Here is a 19,550-nt window from a genome sequence, read left to right on the forward strand (position 1 = left end):
TTGCTGTGCGGGTTTTCCACTTATTATTTTAAATGAATTAGTTCTTAAGAATATATCCAGTATATCTTCAGATTGGGAGGTCTGTGTGTACATTATGTGAATCAGGAAATGGAAAAATGGGACATACAAATCAAGATAAATTCACTAGGGCCATTTTATAAGTAGAATTCACTAGTAAGTGCAAGGGGTCATTCCATTTCTTGCAAGGGATGGATGGCAATCATTAAAAATGTTTTAAGTCTGCAACTATCATAAAGAAATACTATCTGGGATCATTTAGTAAAAGACCATTGATGGCTCTTGGGATCAATAGATGCTTGGTACAGTTAATGTCAAACTATTAACTTTGTACCCTGAAGTACCGTTTGTTATTATATGTAGTTGGGAAAAGAAAGCAAAAATCCAGGTTGTTTGAAATTGGCAAGAAAAGAGTATATTAATGTTACAAGTACCCCTAGTTAAGCATAATTCTTTATGGGGAGCAATTTTATGTTTGACCTAATTTTTTGCTCTGCTTTGCTTTATGGTTCTAGTCCTTAGTCCTCCTCTTTCTTCCCCAGATACAACATTGTTAGACAAAGCCTGGCTAATACAATGGAAGTAGGAAATTACATTGACAATTATTGTACATTGTCAAGCTGAAATCTTTTTCTAAGCCTGTTTGTAGTTTGAATCAAAATACCACTGTGAGGTCACTTGCTTTCTAGTGACTTTCGATTCTTTGTTTCGTTCTCTGTATGTACAAAATGTAAAAGCATTCTCAACCAATACAATCTCTTTGATTTCCAAAGAAAAGTGAATTGATTATGTCTACCCGGTATGCATTATCATTAAGAAGAGAACATGGATGGATTCTGTGTCTTCTGGGATAGCCCAGTAGGCAATTGGATCAGTGGATGCTTTCTGCATTCTTTTAATCCTAAAATTTCTTTGAAATTTTCCTCTACAACAAAGTAGTTCCTCTGAATACAAAGGATAGCAAAAGATGATGGAAGACCTCCTTTCTCCGGATTGCTTAAAACAGATAAATCTGCTACCCTGCAAATGGAGGGAAATGTTCACTTAGGCTTATAATTTAATAAGCTCAATAACTAGATCCTTACTGCATTTGTAGCTTTTCTCGTCCCATATGGACAGATAGCTAAGCAATGATTCTCGGGTTCCATCTTGCCACTATCATTCTGTTTGGCCTGCTGAACCAGACTGAATGATCAGGGCATAGCTGCTCACTTCATGTACTCCTTCCTTCCTGAAACAGATGGGTAGATATGGCTCCAGAAAAATCTAGCCCAGGATTGGGCTCCTTCCAACTGGAAGAAATGAAATTTTAATGAAAATCAATGGAGTTCCCACCGTTAAGAGGCACAAAACACACAAAACTTTAGTGCACAGCCTAAAATTGATGCAACATTTTTGTTGGGTGGGGCGAACAGAAAATCCTGACCCTTCCTATGTACATGTTGTGGTTCCATCTACTTCACACAATTGTTCTGCCCATTGTGGTTCCGTGTCCTCCGCAGATGTAAAAGGCAATTTTCAGTCACACAAAGTTTATCTACATTTCATCTGGTCCCCTCATTCAGCTTTTGTCCCAATTTTTCAGCTATTTGTTGCTTGGATTTAAAACTTCAGCACTCTTAGAATGATGCGGTTGGAAGAGATCACAGGGATCATCTAATCCTACTCCTATGTAATATATAAAATTCATAGAATAGGTATACAAGTCAGCTATCTTGACTCTCAGGCAGCTTCTAAAGATAAAATCCACATTTTTCTTTAATTCTCACCCAAATTAAGGCCACTCAGTTCCAGCAAGAATATTTTACCTAGGACAAAATTAATACAGTTGTTAAGTACTACAGAGCTACAAGTCCAATGTGGCCATTTTTTGGGTACAAGGATTTGTAGTTCAGCAATTTTCTCATGAATCATTAGAGCAATCAGTCCAAAAGCTGTATACCAGCAAAGTGCCTGAAAAAGACAAAGCATTAAATGCAATTGATCACATTTCTGGTTTTTTTTTGGGGGGGTGGGTTTGTGAACCAGATAACCAGCAGACCAAGGAAGGAGACAGTCAACCCTCCTCCTGCTGCCATTGTTCATTTAACTCCACTAGTAGCAGTAGGACAATTAAGGCAAAAAACAATACATCGTTGCATCTAAATGATAAACATATCATATGTCTTTCTGTGGAGTACAGGCCAGTCCTCAGATATTCTCCATCATTCTCTTTAGGTAATATATTAGGGCAAATCTTGCCTCCAAAACTTTTCTTTTCACTGAAAATTACTAATTACTAGGATTTTTTTCCCAATACATGAATGGTCACAATTCCAGTTGTGATATAGAAAGATTTGGACTAAATTGATATCTCAGAATGGTTTGGTTCAAAGTACAGCTGTTTCTAAATGCTCTTTAAATGTGTGAGACTTCATATCTGATTCTCCACAGCCAGCAGTTACTTAAGTCTGCTGTACAGCACTATATTAACCCAGAAACTTTAGGGACTCTATGTCAGTAGACTTTTTAGATTGAAAAGGATGTTTTAATGGTTATTTGGGCTCTTTAAGAGCATATATACAGATTACATTATTACTACCTGCTATTCTGATCTCACCACCACCAAATAATCTTCCCAGGAATAGAAACACAAAGTAAATGTAATATTTACAAGAGTAAATTATAAATACCAATTAATGTTCTTTTGGTTCAGTTAGATTTAGAAGGGCATCATTCTTTTCTTCTGATGGAAAGAGAATAGGGACAGAAACTTCCTTGTTCGTTAAAAATGTTAAGAAGTTGCTAATTAGAATGTTAAAAGTAGCATTTCCTCTCTTCCATGTTATAAATAAAGTTGGTTAGCCTTTCTGTAAGGGCCTTTTGCAGTGCACTAACCTTTTTCATTTTTTAAAGCCTCAAAATAAAGTTGTATTAACTCTTAGTTGCAGCTGTGCTCCATTGTATCCTATTTTTTCAAAGCTCGATTGATGGACAATAGGTTTTTACAGCCATAAAATTCTAGCATTTCAATGAACACTCTCCCCCCCCCCCCATTTTTAAAACAATGATCCACTCTTGTTTATCTGGTCCATAATGGAGAGGTTGATGCAAATTGTGACTCCAAACCCTGGGAAATTTCCTCTGCCGTCCCACTGTTTTAGATCTTGTTTAGATGCCAAGTCACACTAGGATATGCTCAGATTGTCTGATTTTCAAAGATTGATGTAAATTGCAGAGATAGTTATGACAGCGATTATCAGGATGGTAAATGTTTTAGATCCTGTTTAAATGCCAAGTCACAATGGAACATATTTGAATGAACCACATCAGCAATGATTTAGTCAGCCTTTATGATTACTTGAAGTAGGGTGACGGGAAAAATCCATGGAAAGGCAGCACTAAGCAGACCATTGGGAGTTCAGATTTTGGCAGTTGTTAAGCCATGACAATAATGTCTAATTCATGCTGTTTTGGTAGCAAAAATACTCCCAAATTGATCTTGTACTAGACAAGACCTGGACATTTTACATCTCTCCCTATCTGGCCCACATCAGGTCAATTGGAAATTAGAAATCAAATATAAAATATTAAAATAAAAAATAAAATGTATGCCATGCAGACAACACAACTACATTGTTTTTATTTTGAAGGCAACTATTTTTCAATTTACACATGCGTGTGCACCTTTATCGCCCTATTGGTTCGGTCCTCCATTACAGTCCATTTCCCATGTGGCCTCTTGGGAAAATTGTCCACCCGTTCTAAATTAATCCACTCTCTACTTCAAGTATGGCCTCTCTATTTGGGCAGCCAAAACCAAGAAATTAACCCACCCTGAGCCAATTCAACAGGCCCAATTGTGTTGGTTTGTTGAAACTGAACTTGCCACAGAATAAGACAATAAGCCTAAATAAATTCTGAATATTGTCAGAACATTAGAAAATCAAAATGTCAGAACATTAGGAAAAACAATGGAAAAGCCATAGAAAAGGCTGAAGGGCATATTTAGAGAGCATTTTATTGGAAACCTTTTAGAGCTTTCATTATAAACATTTTGTTTCATAAAAGCAGTATAGCTTGCATGTTAAGCCTCATCATGTATTTTGAATAGCAGTTTCCACTAAAAACATGAGCATTATTTACGTTGTGCAATTTTCCTTAGTAAAACTTCCATAGATTTTTACATATTTTTTTTCAGTAAAAACTCATTGCTGGGCACAGAAAACAATATCTCCTCCAGATAACAGAAAATCAGTTTATCTTTGTCACATAATTGCTCCAAACACACAGCTGTTTGAGATGAGAAAGTCCGATATTTGCTATCTGAATTTCAAAGAATATAAATACATATTTTCACCTTAGTTGTCCCTATCCCCATATTTTAGCAGACTGCTTTTATTTGTTGTTTGGCACCACCATGTGGCAACTTGAAAAATACACAAAAAATATTCCTAAACGATACAAAAACAAAAATAGAAATCTGAATAATTTGAAGTTACCTTAAAAATGGAATTTTCTCTGAAAGAAATGCATCTTTCTATTGAAGAATATTAACATTTACATTAAGTGCATTTGATTCTACAATACTTCTACAAACTAATTAGATTGAGTGGCAATTAAACATTTTTAACCATGTTGTTGCATGGTTGCATTAATTCTAGAACAATCCACAAGAGTAATATACCTGTATACCATTCACAATATAGGGATCAAAAGGAAAAAGTTCTCTTGCTGTGAAAGTAGCAGTAATTCCTTATAAAGTTACCTTACAGAAATAGCAGGAATGAGGCAGGTAAGATTGGGAACACAAGCTTTTCTCTTTTTTGACATCTGACCTTTGTATACAGGTCAGAGACATTCAAAAGATTTTGAAGAGATGTATTTGACAATATATACGACAATAGCCAGGTCTAGACAGTCCTAAGTGGGTGGATGAAAATCTACAGTTTTATTGTAATAGCATGCTTTCAAGCTTTTTTTTTTTTTTAAAGAACTCTTCCCTTCAAAGTGTTACTCTGATAATGGCAGGAAGAAATGAGAGAAAGTTGTTTTTACTTTGCTTGGTACTTGCTTACTTAAATGAAAGCAAGTGCTTTCCAAAATAAACACAATCTCTCAGAGCAAATTAAAAGTGTGTATTCCATTGCTGCAAAAATGATAATCATCAACTGATGGACAATGAAGATATACAAGGGAGGAAGGTAAGACTTGTTCTGCAGTAGACTATCTTTTCAAACTTTAAAACTGAAGTGGCAATTCAACTGATTTGAGAGCTCTGCAAAATCAAAGGCACCCAGGTTTCTCTTAACTCTCTCCACAGTTGGAGGGAGAAATGAAAATACTGAAAGTATCGCCATCAGGCCCTCCTGAGGAAAGAAGATGCTACAACTTCCTTGGGCGAGTCACTAATAACTTTATGTGATGTGAAAACAGACAGCATGGATGGACAGTAAATAAGTTAATGTAAATATCAATCCTAAACTAATTGGATGTGTTTTCCTGCAATCCACAATTGCATCCTTTTTTCCCAATCTGCTTTGTCTCAAAGGAACGGAAATGAAAGAGACACACATTACTTTGTCGAAGCAAGTCAATTAGAAAGAAAATGTCTTTCAATTTTTTATTCAATAAAATGTACGAAGTAATAAAATTTCTAACAAGAAAATGTGATACAACAGAGCCATTACAAAGATGATTTGAGTTTTCCAACAGCCTCATGATTGTTTTGAGGCATCTTTGTCTCATCAGCACTGAGTGGAAACAGAAGAACATGGACACAATACAAAGATCTACTGGCTCCCCCCTCCCCAAATCCACCTCCCACTACCTTGGCCCACCGTCTTCTGCCCCCCCTCCCCATTCTAAACTCCTGGGTTGATTCTGCACAAACACCCTGGCTAAAGAGCTTGCTCATGCCATTCCCTCTTTTCTCCAGCCCCTTTCTTACGAGTTCCTTGCACAAGCACTCACTGTGTACAATTACATATTTTTAACTTAATCACCTGTCAGATTTGCATGCATGTAAAAAAATGGGGAAAATATTAAGGCTATGAATAAACAAAAAAGAAAACCCGCAATATTTTTTTAAAGCTAGGTAGCGAGTAGCATTTTATGAAACATAAGGCTTGAGGCTTATTGATTCTTCAAAATCTGAATTCTCCATTGCTCTTTTTTTTTTTCTTAAATATCAAGGTACCATTGCTCTGTTTTCCCAAATAATGGTTTTCCATTTTCTTTCTTTTCCCAATGACTGGAAGCTTAACTTAGAGATGTTATATTGGAACGCCCCCCAGGAGGGGCTACTATGCGCTTGCTGGCCGAGCGAATACCTTCATCAATCTGAGTACCTGCGGAGCATATATAACAGGGGAAGAGGAAAAAAATATACAAGTTAGAAGACTATTAATATACTGCTAATAGACTATTAATATACGATTTCTCCAGCAGATTTTGAAAATCTGCTGGAGAAATAGTCCTTAGCTTATTATGTACAAACATGCATTTAAGCAAACTTGCTGGTCAGCTCTGGATACATCTGTGATCACCATGTAGAAAGAACTCTACATGTGTAATGTGGATTACACATGTAGAGGTGAGTCACCACTCTTGCTGTTCTTATGAATTGGCTTCCTCACATATCATTTGTTATGTAGGAACGAAATAGAAGGAATGTGATCTATGAGTAGTGTCAGCAATATGCTCCAGAAAGCCATAGCATGCATATAGTCCTCTTTTTCCAATATAACATTTGAGACCTACCAATGTGGCACAGAGGCAAAGATTTTGGAGTAACTAGGGGAAAATATACCAAATATTACTGGGACTTCTCTTCTTGGCTTCTGTTGCAATCAGTGCAATCTTGTCTTACTTACCTGATAAACTAAATCCAGACTGGTGAAGATTCCTTACAGGTGCTGTCTGCCTAGTAGGAGAACCCCGAGTAGAACCTGCAGGGGTACCTCCTTTAGGTGTGGTAGTCAAATCAAACACAGGCCCATCATACATGCCCCTTGGCACAGCATGCATTTCAGCCATCTGTCAGAAGTAATGAAAGGAAGCAAAATTTACAACTGTAATAATGATCCTGAACTTCATCTTATGAGCGATAGATGTTCAACATCTTGGATAGATTTTCACACAAAAATCTCTTATCACCATCTTATACACTTACATGTTTGGATATGGTGGAAAACAGCGTGTATGCAATTAAATATACAAAAGCCTTTTTAATGTCTATTTTGTTGTGATACCAGACATGTGATGGAGAGGGTGGGGTGGGGAGGGAGCAGGCTTATTGCGACAGCTTGCTTGTTGAGTTTCATTCTTATTTATAAAATGAAAAACAGCTAATATAATCCAGACGCTGTTGGACATCTAAACACAGAATCATGCTACCCTCTAAAAGCAATACAACAAGAAGAAAATGAAGTTTACAGAGGAAACTAAAGGTGTAATTAGCTTATGTCTTTCACTAACGATTTTTTTTCTTCTGCTCTTCCATTAAAATGTGTCTAATTGTAAGATTTTTGAAGCACTGATGTAAAGACTAGGGATTTATTAGTGGAGTCCCACTCCAATTTAGGAATCTCCCAAATGCTTTCAAATGAAATGATGAAATATTGCAACGGTCTGAATATTTTTCTTGTCCCTTTCCTTAACACTGTTTCAGACAGTAATTTCATATTACAATCCAGGTTTGTCTTACCTTCCTCCTTGCTTTGATGCGCTTGTAGACATAATCTGAAAATGGGATGCCAGGAATGAATCGTCCTGTCCCTTGTGTTATATGAAGGTTGCCATCTTCAAGCATGATCTTTCCCTGACATATGACAACCAGTGGGGCTCCACGGAGCTCCATTCCTTCAAATATGTTGTATTCAGCTGCCTACAACATACAACCGTCAGCATCATTATTATGCAGTTTATGAAAATCAGTGCCCAATCTTAATTTTATATTTAGGTGAGATGAAAATCTAAAATATCTGGAGCAAAAAGGATGGACTTTATTAGGAGTTAAAGAAATACTTAAATAATATCACATCAAATGTTTTTTTTAAAAAACTATTATCTAAGGGGGATTTTGGTTTTAAGGATTAAGAACACAAAGATTCAAGATCTTAATCTTTCAGGTAAAGAGCATTTTGTCCCCATGAATTAAGCAAGTGAGTCATGCAAAAAAACTTAAAAGTAATCAAATTACAAAATTATTACAGACTTAAAACAGTAATTGTTTCCCAAACTGGAAACTCTTACCACTAGCTTTTTTCCCCCAAAGAGAACCCATGTGAAACAGATGTTCACTTTACTCACAAATTTAGCCCCCGAGTTGTGAACTGAAATTCCAACAATTCACTTGTGGCAGTAAATTAACTGATTCAACCATTTAGACAATTACTGTACGAAAAAAACTTACTGACTGGTGGCTTTTAGCAGATACAATTTTCACTGCATCAGGATCCCAAATGACCAGGTCACTGTCTGACCCAACAGCAATCCTACCCTTCCTTGGATACATGTTGAAGATCTTGGCAGCATTGGTGCTTGTCACAGCCACAAACTGGTTTTCATCCATTTTCCCTGTAGCCTGTAAAAAATGACCCATAGAAAACAGATTGAAGCAGGCGTATGTCAGGAATGGGTAGGACTGAGGTTACATCCATCTGATGTTTCACCTATTCACATAAAGCTCTACACACCAGTTCTCACTTTTGTTTAATTACCTATCTTATGCAAGTGAGTCTCGGTGGACCACAATTAAAATAATAACCAAAAATAATCAATATGATGAATAAACAAAACCATTAACATGTAATTAAATATTCTTCCGTTTATTGATGTTTCTTCCCTTTTCTCATTGTAATCTCTCCTCAACAAACAATTAAAAATTATTTTAGTACAATTAGATATAAGAATTGGAAAAATATATTAACACGAAAGACCCTGCTACAATAGTGGAAGAGGGATCAAGGCAGGTATTATAACGGCATAGGCATAAAAACTGTACTAGGCACATCCATTCCTATATAAAGAAACCCTATCATAATTAAATATTTCAATTTTAAAGGAAGGGGAAAAGAAACAAAACCCAGAAAAATACTCGCTGTTGTTGTATGCAGCAGCTTCTTTTATTGTATCTTCATTTTTCATAGCTGAGTTAGTCTGAGCCAGTTGCCACAATTCACCTTTATTAAGGTCTCACGGGAATTTCCTGTCACATCATCCCAAGCTTAACTATGTGGCTGCCTTCCTCCCATAGCTTCTTTTTCTTACCACTGCTTTGTCCCATATAACAGACATCCGTTCTTCAATGCCATTGGTTCCCTCTGGAATGGCGGTGAAGTTGTCTTTCCCAATCGCTTTCTGTGCTGTACTGAATGTACAATGCGCACTTCCAGAGACTTGGAGGTCCCCGCTGGCTCAGAGACAAACCAAAAGGTTACATATGCCCTTGATCCATTCAGGGTTTTTATTTTGCTCTACAATTATTTGTAATCTGTTAAAAAGTTTTAATAACCACAAACAGGAGAGGCAATAGATAATTAATGTTTTTTAAAAAATACATATTGTTCCTTGATACAAAGTAATTATTATATTGAAATTTTACTCTTCATAGTAGGTAGCCACTTTGTGAAACAGATCCAATTAACTTACAAGGGTCACAATCAGGCAAGGGAAAACAAAAGCAAGAGATTCATAGAAAAGTATCAAGGAAATAACCTTGCTTTTTAAAAAGGAAAACAGGAGTCATAATTTCTTTCTTATTTTAACACTCAAAAAGAAAAAAAAAATGATACTGAACACTCCAGTATCTGAAACATTACAATATATTTTCTACTCATGGCACAATTCTTTTAAGAAAGTTTTTTTTTTGATGTTTTATGAAAGAAATCCTAATAGGAGGATTTATTCTTGCTTTGATTTCAATGACAAGAAATGTTAGGTGTGTGAAGTTGGAGAGGACCCTGTTTTTTTCTGAATCCATATCTAAGCCCCTGCATTGTAAAGAGCAGGCAGAACAGAATTGTTTTTGGTTGTTGCGTGTGAAAGAAAATCAGGATAGAGTGAATGGGGCAAGCTTGATACATGCTGCCCACTCCCTCTCCAAGTTCCATGGCAACTTATTGCACCAGCTCCCCAACCTGCCTAACAATCTTCACCCTGCTTTCCTCACTGCAGCCAAGTATGTCAGGACCCACCACTCCACTGGCTACTCTATCTTCTCAGGGCCTTTTCTCCCTCCCCACAAGTGTTGCTCCTGCTAATATCCCAGCACTGTATATTACACCATTTCACACTTGACCTTCCTGATGCTTCCCTTCCTTCCCCTCAGCCAGTAATGCCTCTTCCTCCTGCTTCTTCCCTAACCATAACAATTCCTGCCCAAAATAGTGCATTTAGATCTGTGCTCAGCACAAACTGACCCAATGCGTTTTATTTACAGATCAAAGATAAAAAGCACAGACATTTTGGTTTTGGCATCGACTCCCTAAACTAACTCTTCTAAACACAGAAGAGTTTCTCCACATAACATGTTGCATATCCCTTAAGTCAAAAAGCTGCATTTAATTTGTCCTTTAGAGTAAATTTACTCTAGTCACATGAGCAACATAACATGAAATGTTTGCATTTCCATGAAAACAAACAGAAAATAACAGTTTTCATATTCAAAAAAGAGGAGCTTCGGCCTATGCTACAGTAGTTCTTTGTTAAACTAGTCCTGCATGTTGACTATGCTGAAGAGCATGTCAAGAGCAGATACAATCATATTAAAACATTGGAGATCCTAAGACCTTGACTGTATCACACAGGTACTTCATAAGATTTATTTTATTTTCTTGAAAAGGAGTGACTCTGTAGTTCAAATAGTTAATAAGCAGAATGTTACACAAATGTTTTACTGTTTTTACCTTGACTTCAGAATGTTCTGAATTTTGTTTGTATCATAATTTCTATGTGGCAATGAAGGACAAGGCAAAGGACAATATCAGCACCACAGCGGAATTTTATAACAGCCACCGTAAGGATGATATGATATGTTCAAACCTTTGTACAGTTCAGTCAAAATAAATATATATATATATATATAACTCTGAAAATCTAGATGATTGTAACAAAATGCAACCACTTGAATTGTTTCAATGTTAGCAAAAGCAGTGGTCAGTTCTAGAGGTGAAGCAGGTTTAAAGCAAACCTTTCACAAAACTTTTCATATTGGTTCCCAAACCGTAAGTTCTTTCTTCTGATTCTCAATGAAGGGCACCATGTGCAGAAAGCAATTTTGAGCAGCCAGTGTTGAAAAACAGCAAAGGAAGCCAAAAATCTAACTATTCAAATGGCTAAAGGCATAATTAATTCTAACAAGCTGCACATCACATAACCATAAATATATAAGGCAAAGAACTAATCCTAACATCCATGACCCAGTTCAAGACGCCAGATGAACCTGTAATGCAAATTGATTTAATATATTTGCTCTTCACTCCCAGGAGCCAACCTGAAGATCTAACAGAAGCAATCCCCAGGGAATTATTTTCTAAATCTCAGCAAGAGATGCTCTTGATCTCTTATAGCGCAGCAGGATAGTGAATAATCCCTCAGTTTGATACTTTTCACAAAATGTTGGCAATAGTTTTCTCACAGGAAATATGGTAAAGTGGGAAGCAGAGCTGACGTGACACATACCTTTCACTGCAGGCTATCCCACCTGCAAAGGAGGACAGCTCAAGCTGGTTTCCTCATCTGATTTTTGCCAATTAGAATTGTGTTTAACTACTTCTGTCCCTATAAAGTGTGATTGGATGACTTTTGCTATTAACTTGCAGATAAAGAACCAGAGGCTTTTCTAACAATTCCCTATGTTGATGATTATCCCAAGCAATGACAAGTGTTTATCAGTGTTGCTATTTAAGTCCCCAAACAGAATTAAATCACCAAACAGAATTTTGAAGGAACTTCAGAAATAAGGTTGGTTTTGGAGTTCATGAAATCTTTGACATTAAATTAGGTCAAAGAATGGCATTCCATAGATACCAGTAGCAGGTCAAAAATACACCTGGGAAGGTCCCTACAGGATGACCCAAGTATAAACACTCCAAGATAATTATAGGATGACTCCCTTCAAGTGTAGACATGCAATTGCTGTGGCCATACATTTGCAAAAGCCATTTGGGATTGAAGAGCAAAAGGCAAAATATAAACAAAACAGTGCACAATAAAGCAGAGGTATTGGCATTGGCATTTTATATGATATGATAAAGATGTGAAAATTAGCATTATACAAATCAGCAGAGGCAAACCATTGATCTTTAAATGGAATTCACAAACTATAGCAAATGTGATGATCCAAAACAGAAAGAGGTCTGAAAAGAACTCAAGTAATGCAAGTTCCAATGTATCCAGTATATTTATTTTTCTTGGGAACAGTGAAGTTCCCTGAATAGAACTCAACAGAAAGCTTGTTATATGGGAAGCCAGTTCAAATGCCTTCCATGTATCTCCTGCTGGAAATGTTATGAAAGCAGCATATGATTCAGCAGAACAGTGAATTAAGAGAATTCAGAATGGTAACTTTTGAAATAATGGAAATGTCCCTCTGTGATTATGGCAAACACATGACAAAAGAAAGGTACAAATGCATGGTGAAAGCAATAGAACATCTGAGTCAACTGCTACTAATCTCTCTGAGGTATCCACAGCATGTTCTTAATCCCTAAAGGTATAACTGTGTCCAATCAGAGCACTTAAACCTGGCCCCACAGCATTGCATCTGGAAAAGAGAATCTTCAAAACAGTACAGTCAAGATAATTTGCAAAAGTTCAACTTCAAAGTTGAAAGTATGTTTAGGAAAATTAGCGGGGGGGGGGGGGGAAGGATGACAAAAGGAGTATTTTGGAGACTCTTTAATGCACTACCACTGTGGAGATCAAAGAAAAGCTGAAGTGATTTGTGGAAGAACATATGAAAACGAAGGTGGTGACGCTCTAACCAAACATACTGAATTCTGTATAGCCATAGAATTCCATACATGTGGATTACAGAGAACACAGCAGAGAAGCAAGACTTTAATCCAGCATTCGGTTTAAAAATCCATGTATTTCTTTAAAAACCAAGTAATAACAAGTGTCTAAGAATTATTTTTATTGACAATAGGGGGCAGCAAAAAATAGTAGTAATAAATTTAAAGGGTTGTGCACAGATTTTTATGGAAACTTCCTGTTTCCTGACATCTGTTAGTTGCCAAGGAATAAAGAACTGAAAGGATGTACTATTATTAAGAAAGGGGGGAAAAATTCTTAAAGCCTTATCTAAACAACAGGAAAATATAGAAAATCTTTGGCTTCCAGATGGACTATTTGTCTTATTTTTCTGAATCAAAGGGATGATTAAATCTGGATCTCTAAACCAAAATTTTAATCCAACAATAATCTTAATCTTTTCTTAATTATTTGGTACCAAATACATTTTCCTGCACAGAGAAATCTGTGTCAGTTAGACCATTTTACTAAATATAAACAGAAGCAAAGATTTCTGTCATAGAAATCTCCTGAGGGCTGTACCATAACAGAGAACAACAGAGTAATTTATCAGAAGCAGATGTAGCTTACTTCACATGCATTATCTAGATAAAATGTATTAGCAAAACTATGCATAGCACTCATTCAGACACAGGAATACATAAAATGTCCCGTGGTTCCCAAGTAACCATGGCCAAGGTTCCATGTGTAATTCCTATTACCAGAATGGCTATGTTTACTATGATAGTCAGTTTTAGCTCTGTTCAAAGAATGCAATGTATTTTAGTTGCCCATTTAATCCTGTGCCAGAATGCATTTCAGTTAAATATTATTCTGTTCTATTGGATTATTTTGCTTTTTGGTGATGTAGTGTTGATAAGGTGCTGGACTGCAACTGGGGAGACACAGGATCAAATCCATTTTCAACAAAGGAAACTCACTGGATGACTTTGGGTTAGTCACTCTGTCTCAGTATAACCTACATCACATAATAATTGTTAATGACGTTGTTGAGAAGGGAAAATCGCTGTCAGTTCTTGAAGACCGAATCCAAAATAATTGTTTCCCATTAATGAATCATTGTGGGGCTCACCACTGTCCTCCATTTATAATATAATACAATATAATGTATTATATTACTCTTTCATATCTAAATATACAGCTTTGTAATCAGGGATGTCTGTGTGTATGCTAGTGCCAAACTCTAGGCAGCAATACATTTTATTTTAATTTTTTTAAAGAAAGGTAGCAAAAGGAGGGCTTTCCCTTTCCTTGCCATTACCAACCTGGCCAATAAGGAGTTGATGTAATCTGGGGTTGTTGGATCTGGACTCAGAGGTGGGGAGGTCACAAATGCAGCAGCCTTCGCCCAGTTCTTACTCCAGTAATGGGTTCCATCTGTTCCAAGACTGGCTGTGATTGGCTCACCAAACACAACATTGCCTGGTGATTGTCATGGAGGAAAAGGGAGGGAAAAAAGGACAAAGAACATTACAGAGAAGGGAGCAGGAAACCAGATAACATATCTTTTTTTTAAAGACAGCAATCACTTATTTCTAATGCCTCTTTTGGTTCTGTTGATCCAAACCATGACAACCAGATTTCAAAGCCATGGACAAAGCACCTGGGCTTAAAAATTGATATGTCTTCCAGTTTGCTTTTAAACTCAGATCAGATAAATTTTTGCCTTTAAAGAAAATGAATTACAGACTGCTTTAAAGGAATGCTCTTAGCGTGAGACCTGCTAAATTGAACATTCTGTGTCAGGTAACTAGATACATCTGGGAACCTCGCAAATAAAAATGTAACTGGAACTAAGACTTACAAAAGTGACTCTACCATATTCTTTCTTACCCTCCTTAATACTCCTCCAAATTCAGTCATTTTTTTTCAGTTCTTCTTACCAACCTTACTGCTTGGCAGCTTCCAAGATTATGAAAAGCTTTTGCAACCTTTGAACAATTTCAGAGATGTTTTCTCGCTTTACCTATGCTCCTGTTCTGTAGAATGGGCAAGGGGCACTTAATTCAGGGTGCATTTTGAGGCTGAGGTATCAGATTGAGTGCAAGTTCTGATGAACAAGAAAATAAGATAGAGTTGAAGATACAAAGCTGAAGCAACATACCTTTTTTCCGGGCTTGTGATATCAGATCAGCTGCACTCTTGCTCATCACTTTAGTTATATACAAAGGGCAGTTGGTCTGGCTGGCAATGGTGATGGCACGGAAGACAGCTTCAGCCTCCAACTGAAAAAGAGGTTAGTGGCTTCATACACATTCATATAGGATAAATAATCTCATAGGACACAATGAATTCATTTTACTGCATAAGGTTTTGTTTTCAAGACCATAAAAAAGATGTCCAAAATTACCCATAATGTATAATTTGTATTTATTTATTTTATTTATTTTATTTGATTTCTATACCGCCCTACTCCGAAGGACTCAGGGCGGTGCAGAGCCGAACAATAAAACACATACATACAAAATTTAAAAGTAGAATAAAATCAAATTAAATAATTTTGGCCCCGTATATAAAACAGACATGATAAAAACAGGTCCAAAATTTTTCTAGCACAATATCAATCTGTACTAAGTGTTTCGTTTTCTCTGTAAATCTGGCACTACCTTGGTTTACAACCATCTGTGCATTTTTGTAATACAAACACAATGCATTACTATATACAGCAGAAGATTTTGGCTTTCAAGATGACACTGTATTTTTACATAATTGTATGAATTGTATGCTGTATGGATCTTGAATGTGTTACAGAGTAATTAAATGAGTTTGTTGGATGGAGAAAACATGGGTCCATAAAACTGCCAGTTATTTAAATCTGGAAAAGCAGTGAAATATTTATGAAAGTGAAAAAGTTTATTATGTTTAGAGAAATTGCACAATAAAGTGAATGGGCCTAAATTATGGAATGGTTTGTATAAATAAGGAGTTGAAGGTTGACTGTTGTACGAAGCAGAGCAGTTCACAATGGAAGCAAAGCATGGCTGAGAATAAATTGTATATTTAGTATATAGTTTCATACTGGGCAAGAAGCAAGGCAAGACAAATTAACTTCCCTGTGATTATTTTGCAATTATATGGCTAAATGTATCAGAAAAGTTTTTCTTAACAAAGTGTTGTTAGGAGATATAAAGGTTTGAACCTTCTGCAGAAAATGTTATGAAATCTGAAAACAAAAATTAATTGTAGTGTATTTTAGGCTGACTGTATGACATAACAAGGACAAATTATTTAAACATTACAGTATCATTGAAAATAGAGTACAAGTTATACATAAATTGTGAACAAGCAAATGAGTTCATTGGCTTGTTCAACAAGTATATTGGCTTATTTATTTATTTGTTTGTTTGTTTGTTTGTTTGTTTGTCGCATTTCTATGCCGCCCAACTCCCTGGGGACTCTGGGCATTTTACAACAAAAAATAATGCAAACAATATACCATTGTACCATCCTATGGTGGAAAAAGGATAGAAAGGTACAGACAGGTATAGTTAGTGAGGTTGGTGGATTTAGATTTTTCTTTCATATCCTCTTATCTTCTGCTTTTTAAATTCATTTTGCTTATTACTTTTTCCCGCAGCATTCTCCATAAGGTTGCTTAGCTTTCAGAGAATAAGTGATGGACATGAGTTTATATATGGAAAACAATATGAAGAATAAAAGAGGTATTATAAATGTAAACCTTGACCAAATGGAATAATATTAATTAATCTTTAATGTAACAGAACAAATTAGTAATTGCTTTTCTTTCTGACATCTAATTACTATATTAATACTTCTCTACTGAGCACACATTTCAATCTAACAAGTAATTTTTAAACAGCCTTTGCCAAGATGATGAAGACCAAAGTGCTAAACTCCCAGTGCTATAATTGCTAACCTGGAAAAAGCTGGATTAAAACACTTCTTCACTAATAAATTATGTATCTTGATTATTATTCTGTCAGAGACTGGGGAAATATTTGCACCTGGGTGTTTATATCTGTTGCGATTATAAGGGTTTTTCTTCCTTTCCTGTGAGCCTGTTGGCCACTTTGGCTTTCCATGACACAGTTGGTCTGTACTGCTAGAACTTTCAACACTTCATCAAGTCAGCTAACTTTGGAACATTACATCACTGACGAGTCAGCCTGACTTCAATGGAAATTGCCTTCTGGCTGGCCAAGTATTTAGCAGAACTGGCTAAATACTGTTACACAGGAAAGGGGAAAAACAAACAAAGAGTATCCTGAAAGGACACTGTCCTAAACACACTAATTATTCAAGGCTCCAAAAATGTGAGGCTTTTAAAAAGTTTAGCTTATAGCTCAGGCAGCTGTATATGAAGACTATGTTTTTCTCTCTTGAAGTATGAACTCTGGTGAAAGTAATCATTGAAACAAATTCTAGGTGGTTTTATTACACATGGTTATCAGTCAACTGGGGCAACATAGTGGAATGCTACAACTGCAATTGTTTTATTAAGCATGTAGACATACTCATACAGAACATGATAGCACAGAAGTCTGCTGTGACATCATCATGTGGCCTAGTTATTTAAATCAGTGAGATGTTTGCTTGAAAAGCTAGAGAACTTGAGAACATATAGATATTTCGGCATGAAGCTAAAAACACCAGCCTGAAGATGACGAATGAGACTTCGTCAAAACGTCGTCAAGACACTTCCAATTTTACGCGGGAGAAAACCCTAATAACCAAAGACCTACATACAAGACCCGCGAAAACCTCAGAAAACATTTAAATAGATATATCTATAAAAAACTTTACAAACCACCTGTGTTGAAATGCAGGTCATTTTTCTACCCTATGTTTTTTGTGTCCTTCTTAGGTTTTAGTTAAGATAGGCATCAGAGGAAATGTTCAACTCTTTTTTCCAATTACTTATTACAACATGTCTTTCACCTAGCATCTTAAATGTATCCAATAATAATATTTTGTGTAGCATTTCTCACAAGCAAAAGTGTGCATCTTCTACATGATTATTATTAGGTGATGGCTGAATTTCAAAACCACCTCTTATATACCATCAGTCTCTTTACTAACAAAGACATTTGCTAATCAATATAATTGTTTCACAAATAAGATTTGAATCAGGCACAATTATGCTACTAAAGAGATTCAGCATCTCTAAAATGGCAACAGTACCACATAAACCTGGGGTAACTATCTGAACAAATAATTTAAATTTCCATTCTTTTCCTTTCCTCCAAATCTTCAACATTAGCTACAAATGTTTAGCAAGAAGAGAAAATGTACAACACTGTACCAAGATGATTGGAGTAAAGTTTCTTTTAAAATCAATAGTAAAAATATGTTATCATTTAATGTCCTCTTAATTTCCTAGTTAGATAAAACTATTACTGTCAAACAATGAATTTTAATTCTTTGTGGATACATAATATTTTATTGTTATACATTGTAATTTTCATACTTCTTCGTGAAGCAGAATCATGTGGCCAGCATAATAAAAGAGCATTAAGAGTATTAACTCAATTTTAAAAAAACAGTATTGTCACAAAATGATTATCCATAAATTAAAATGTTCAGGAATTTACAGACCAAATAATAATACATTAATAATAATTAATCTAATTGACACGTTTATTTCTGCTGCATGAATTTTGATTTAAAGGAACTATGGCTCTTAAACTGAATTGAGAATTTAGCAAATTTCTAGCAACTATTTTTGCAAACATGTGCTCATGGAAGTTTTTTTTTTAAAATTATCCGAATTTTTAATACCCACTTCTCAAATCTAAGCTTTCTACTGCTCACAGGTACATGTAAAAAGTTAAAGGTTCATGAACAGATAATGGGATGTGCAGTATATATAGATCCTGTGGATTATTTTGAACACTATTCTGATTCATGTCTTTAACAGGAATTTGCACCACCTAGTTCTTCATATAGTTGTAAATTTGCATTTAAAAATGCATGCATATAGTGTATAATTTCCAACCAATTGTATAAACTATGCTTTTTCATCCATCAGCAATATATTACCTCTTCTGGTCTACTTAGCACATGACCCTCCGGGCCAGTTATTCCCATCTCCAACATCCTAGTTTGCTCCTAAAGAACAGAACAACATTGAGACCTGAATCAGAAACAAGTTTCATTATTTCTTGATTTAACTGTTAGCTAAATGTATTGTGAATAATTTAAAACAAATGTTTTACACCTACCTTTTTTTCTCTTAGTATTAGTTTTAAACATTTAAATAAGAAATTTGAAAAAATGATTTAAATGTATACATATAATTGAACTTTACATAGGTAGCATTCATTATCTATTGTTTTGTTTTTGTACAAATTAGCTTTTAGGAAATCATATGAAGGCAACATTAAAAGTGTGACCGAAGTGTAGCAACAAAGATTTCAAACAATTAATTAGTACAGGTAATCCTCGACTTATGACCACAATTGAGCCCAACATATTTGTTGTTAAGTGAAACATTTGTTAAGTGAGTTTTGCCCTATTTTACATCTTTTCTTGCCACAGCTGTTAAGTGAATCACT

General features: G+C 35.6%; 1 protein-coding gene across 2 annotated transcripts in view; it reads right to left on the bottom strand.

Annotated features, from left to right (window-relative positions):
• Window positions 1–6,166: 6,166 nt before the first annotated feature.
• Window positions 6,167–19,550, bottom strand: part of DPYSL3 (dihydropyrimidinase like 3) — a 75,882-nt gene continuing 62,498 nt past the window's right edge. For both annotated transcript variants that reach the window (XM_070937354.1, XM_070937355.1), the window contains exons 7-14: window positions 19,036–19,104; window positions 15,140–15,260; window positions 14,301–14,457; window positions 9,271–9,412; window positions 8,414–8,584; window positions 7,706–7,885; window positions 6,873–7,035; window positions 6,167–6,347 (exon numbers count right to left, since the gene is read on the bottom strand). In XM_070937354.1, coding sequence (XP_070793455.1) covers window positions 6,259–6,347; window positions 6,873–7,035; window positions 7,706–7,885; window positions 8,414–8,584; window positions 9,271–9,412; window positions 14,301–14,457; window positions 15,140–15,260; window positions 19,036–19,104 — 1,092 coding nt within the window. In that variant the 3' untranslated portion in view covers window positions 6,167–6,258. The remainder of the gene's footprint in view (window positions 6,348–6,872; window positions 7,036–7,705; window positions 7,886–8,413; window positions 8,585–9,270; window positions 9,413–14,300; window positions 14,458–15,139; window positions 15,261–19,035; window positions 19,105–19,550) is intronic.

The sequence above is a fragment of the Pituophis catenifer genome, unplaced genomic scaffold (assembly GCF_029215685.1).
Source record: "Pituophis catenifer annectens isolate HBS135680 unplaced genomic scaffold, rPitCat1.0.hap2 SCAF_2, whole genome shotgun sequence".
Taxonomy (NCBI): domain Eukaryota; kingdom Metazoa; phylum Chordata; class Lepidosauria; order Squamata; family Colubridae; genus Pituophis; species Pituophis catenifer.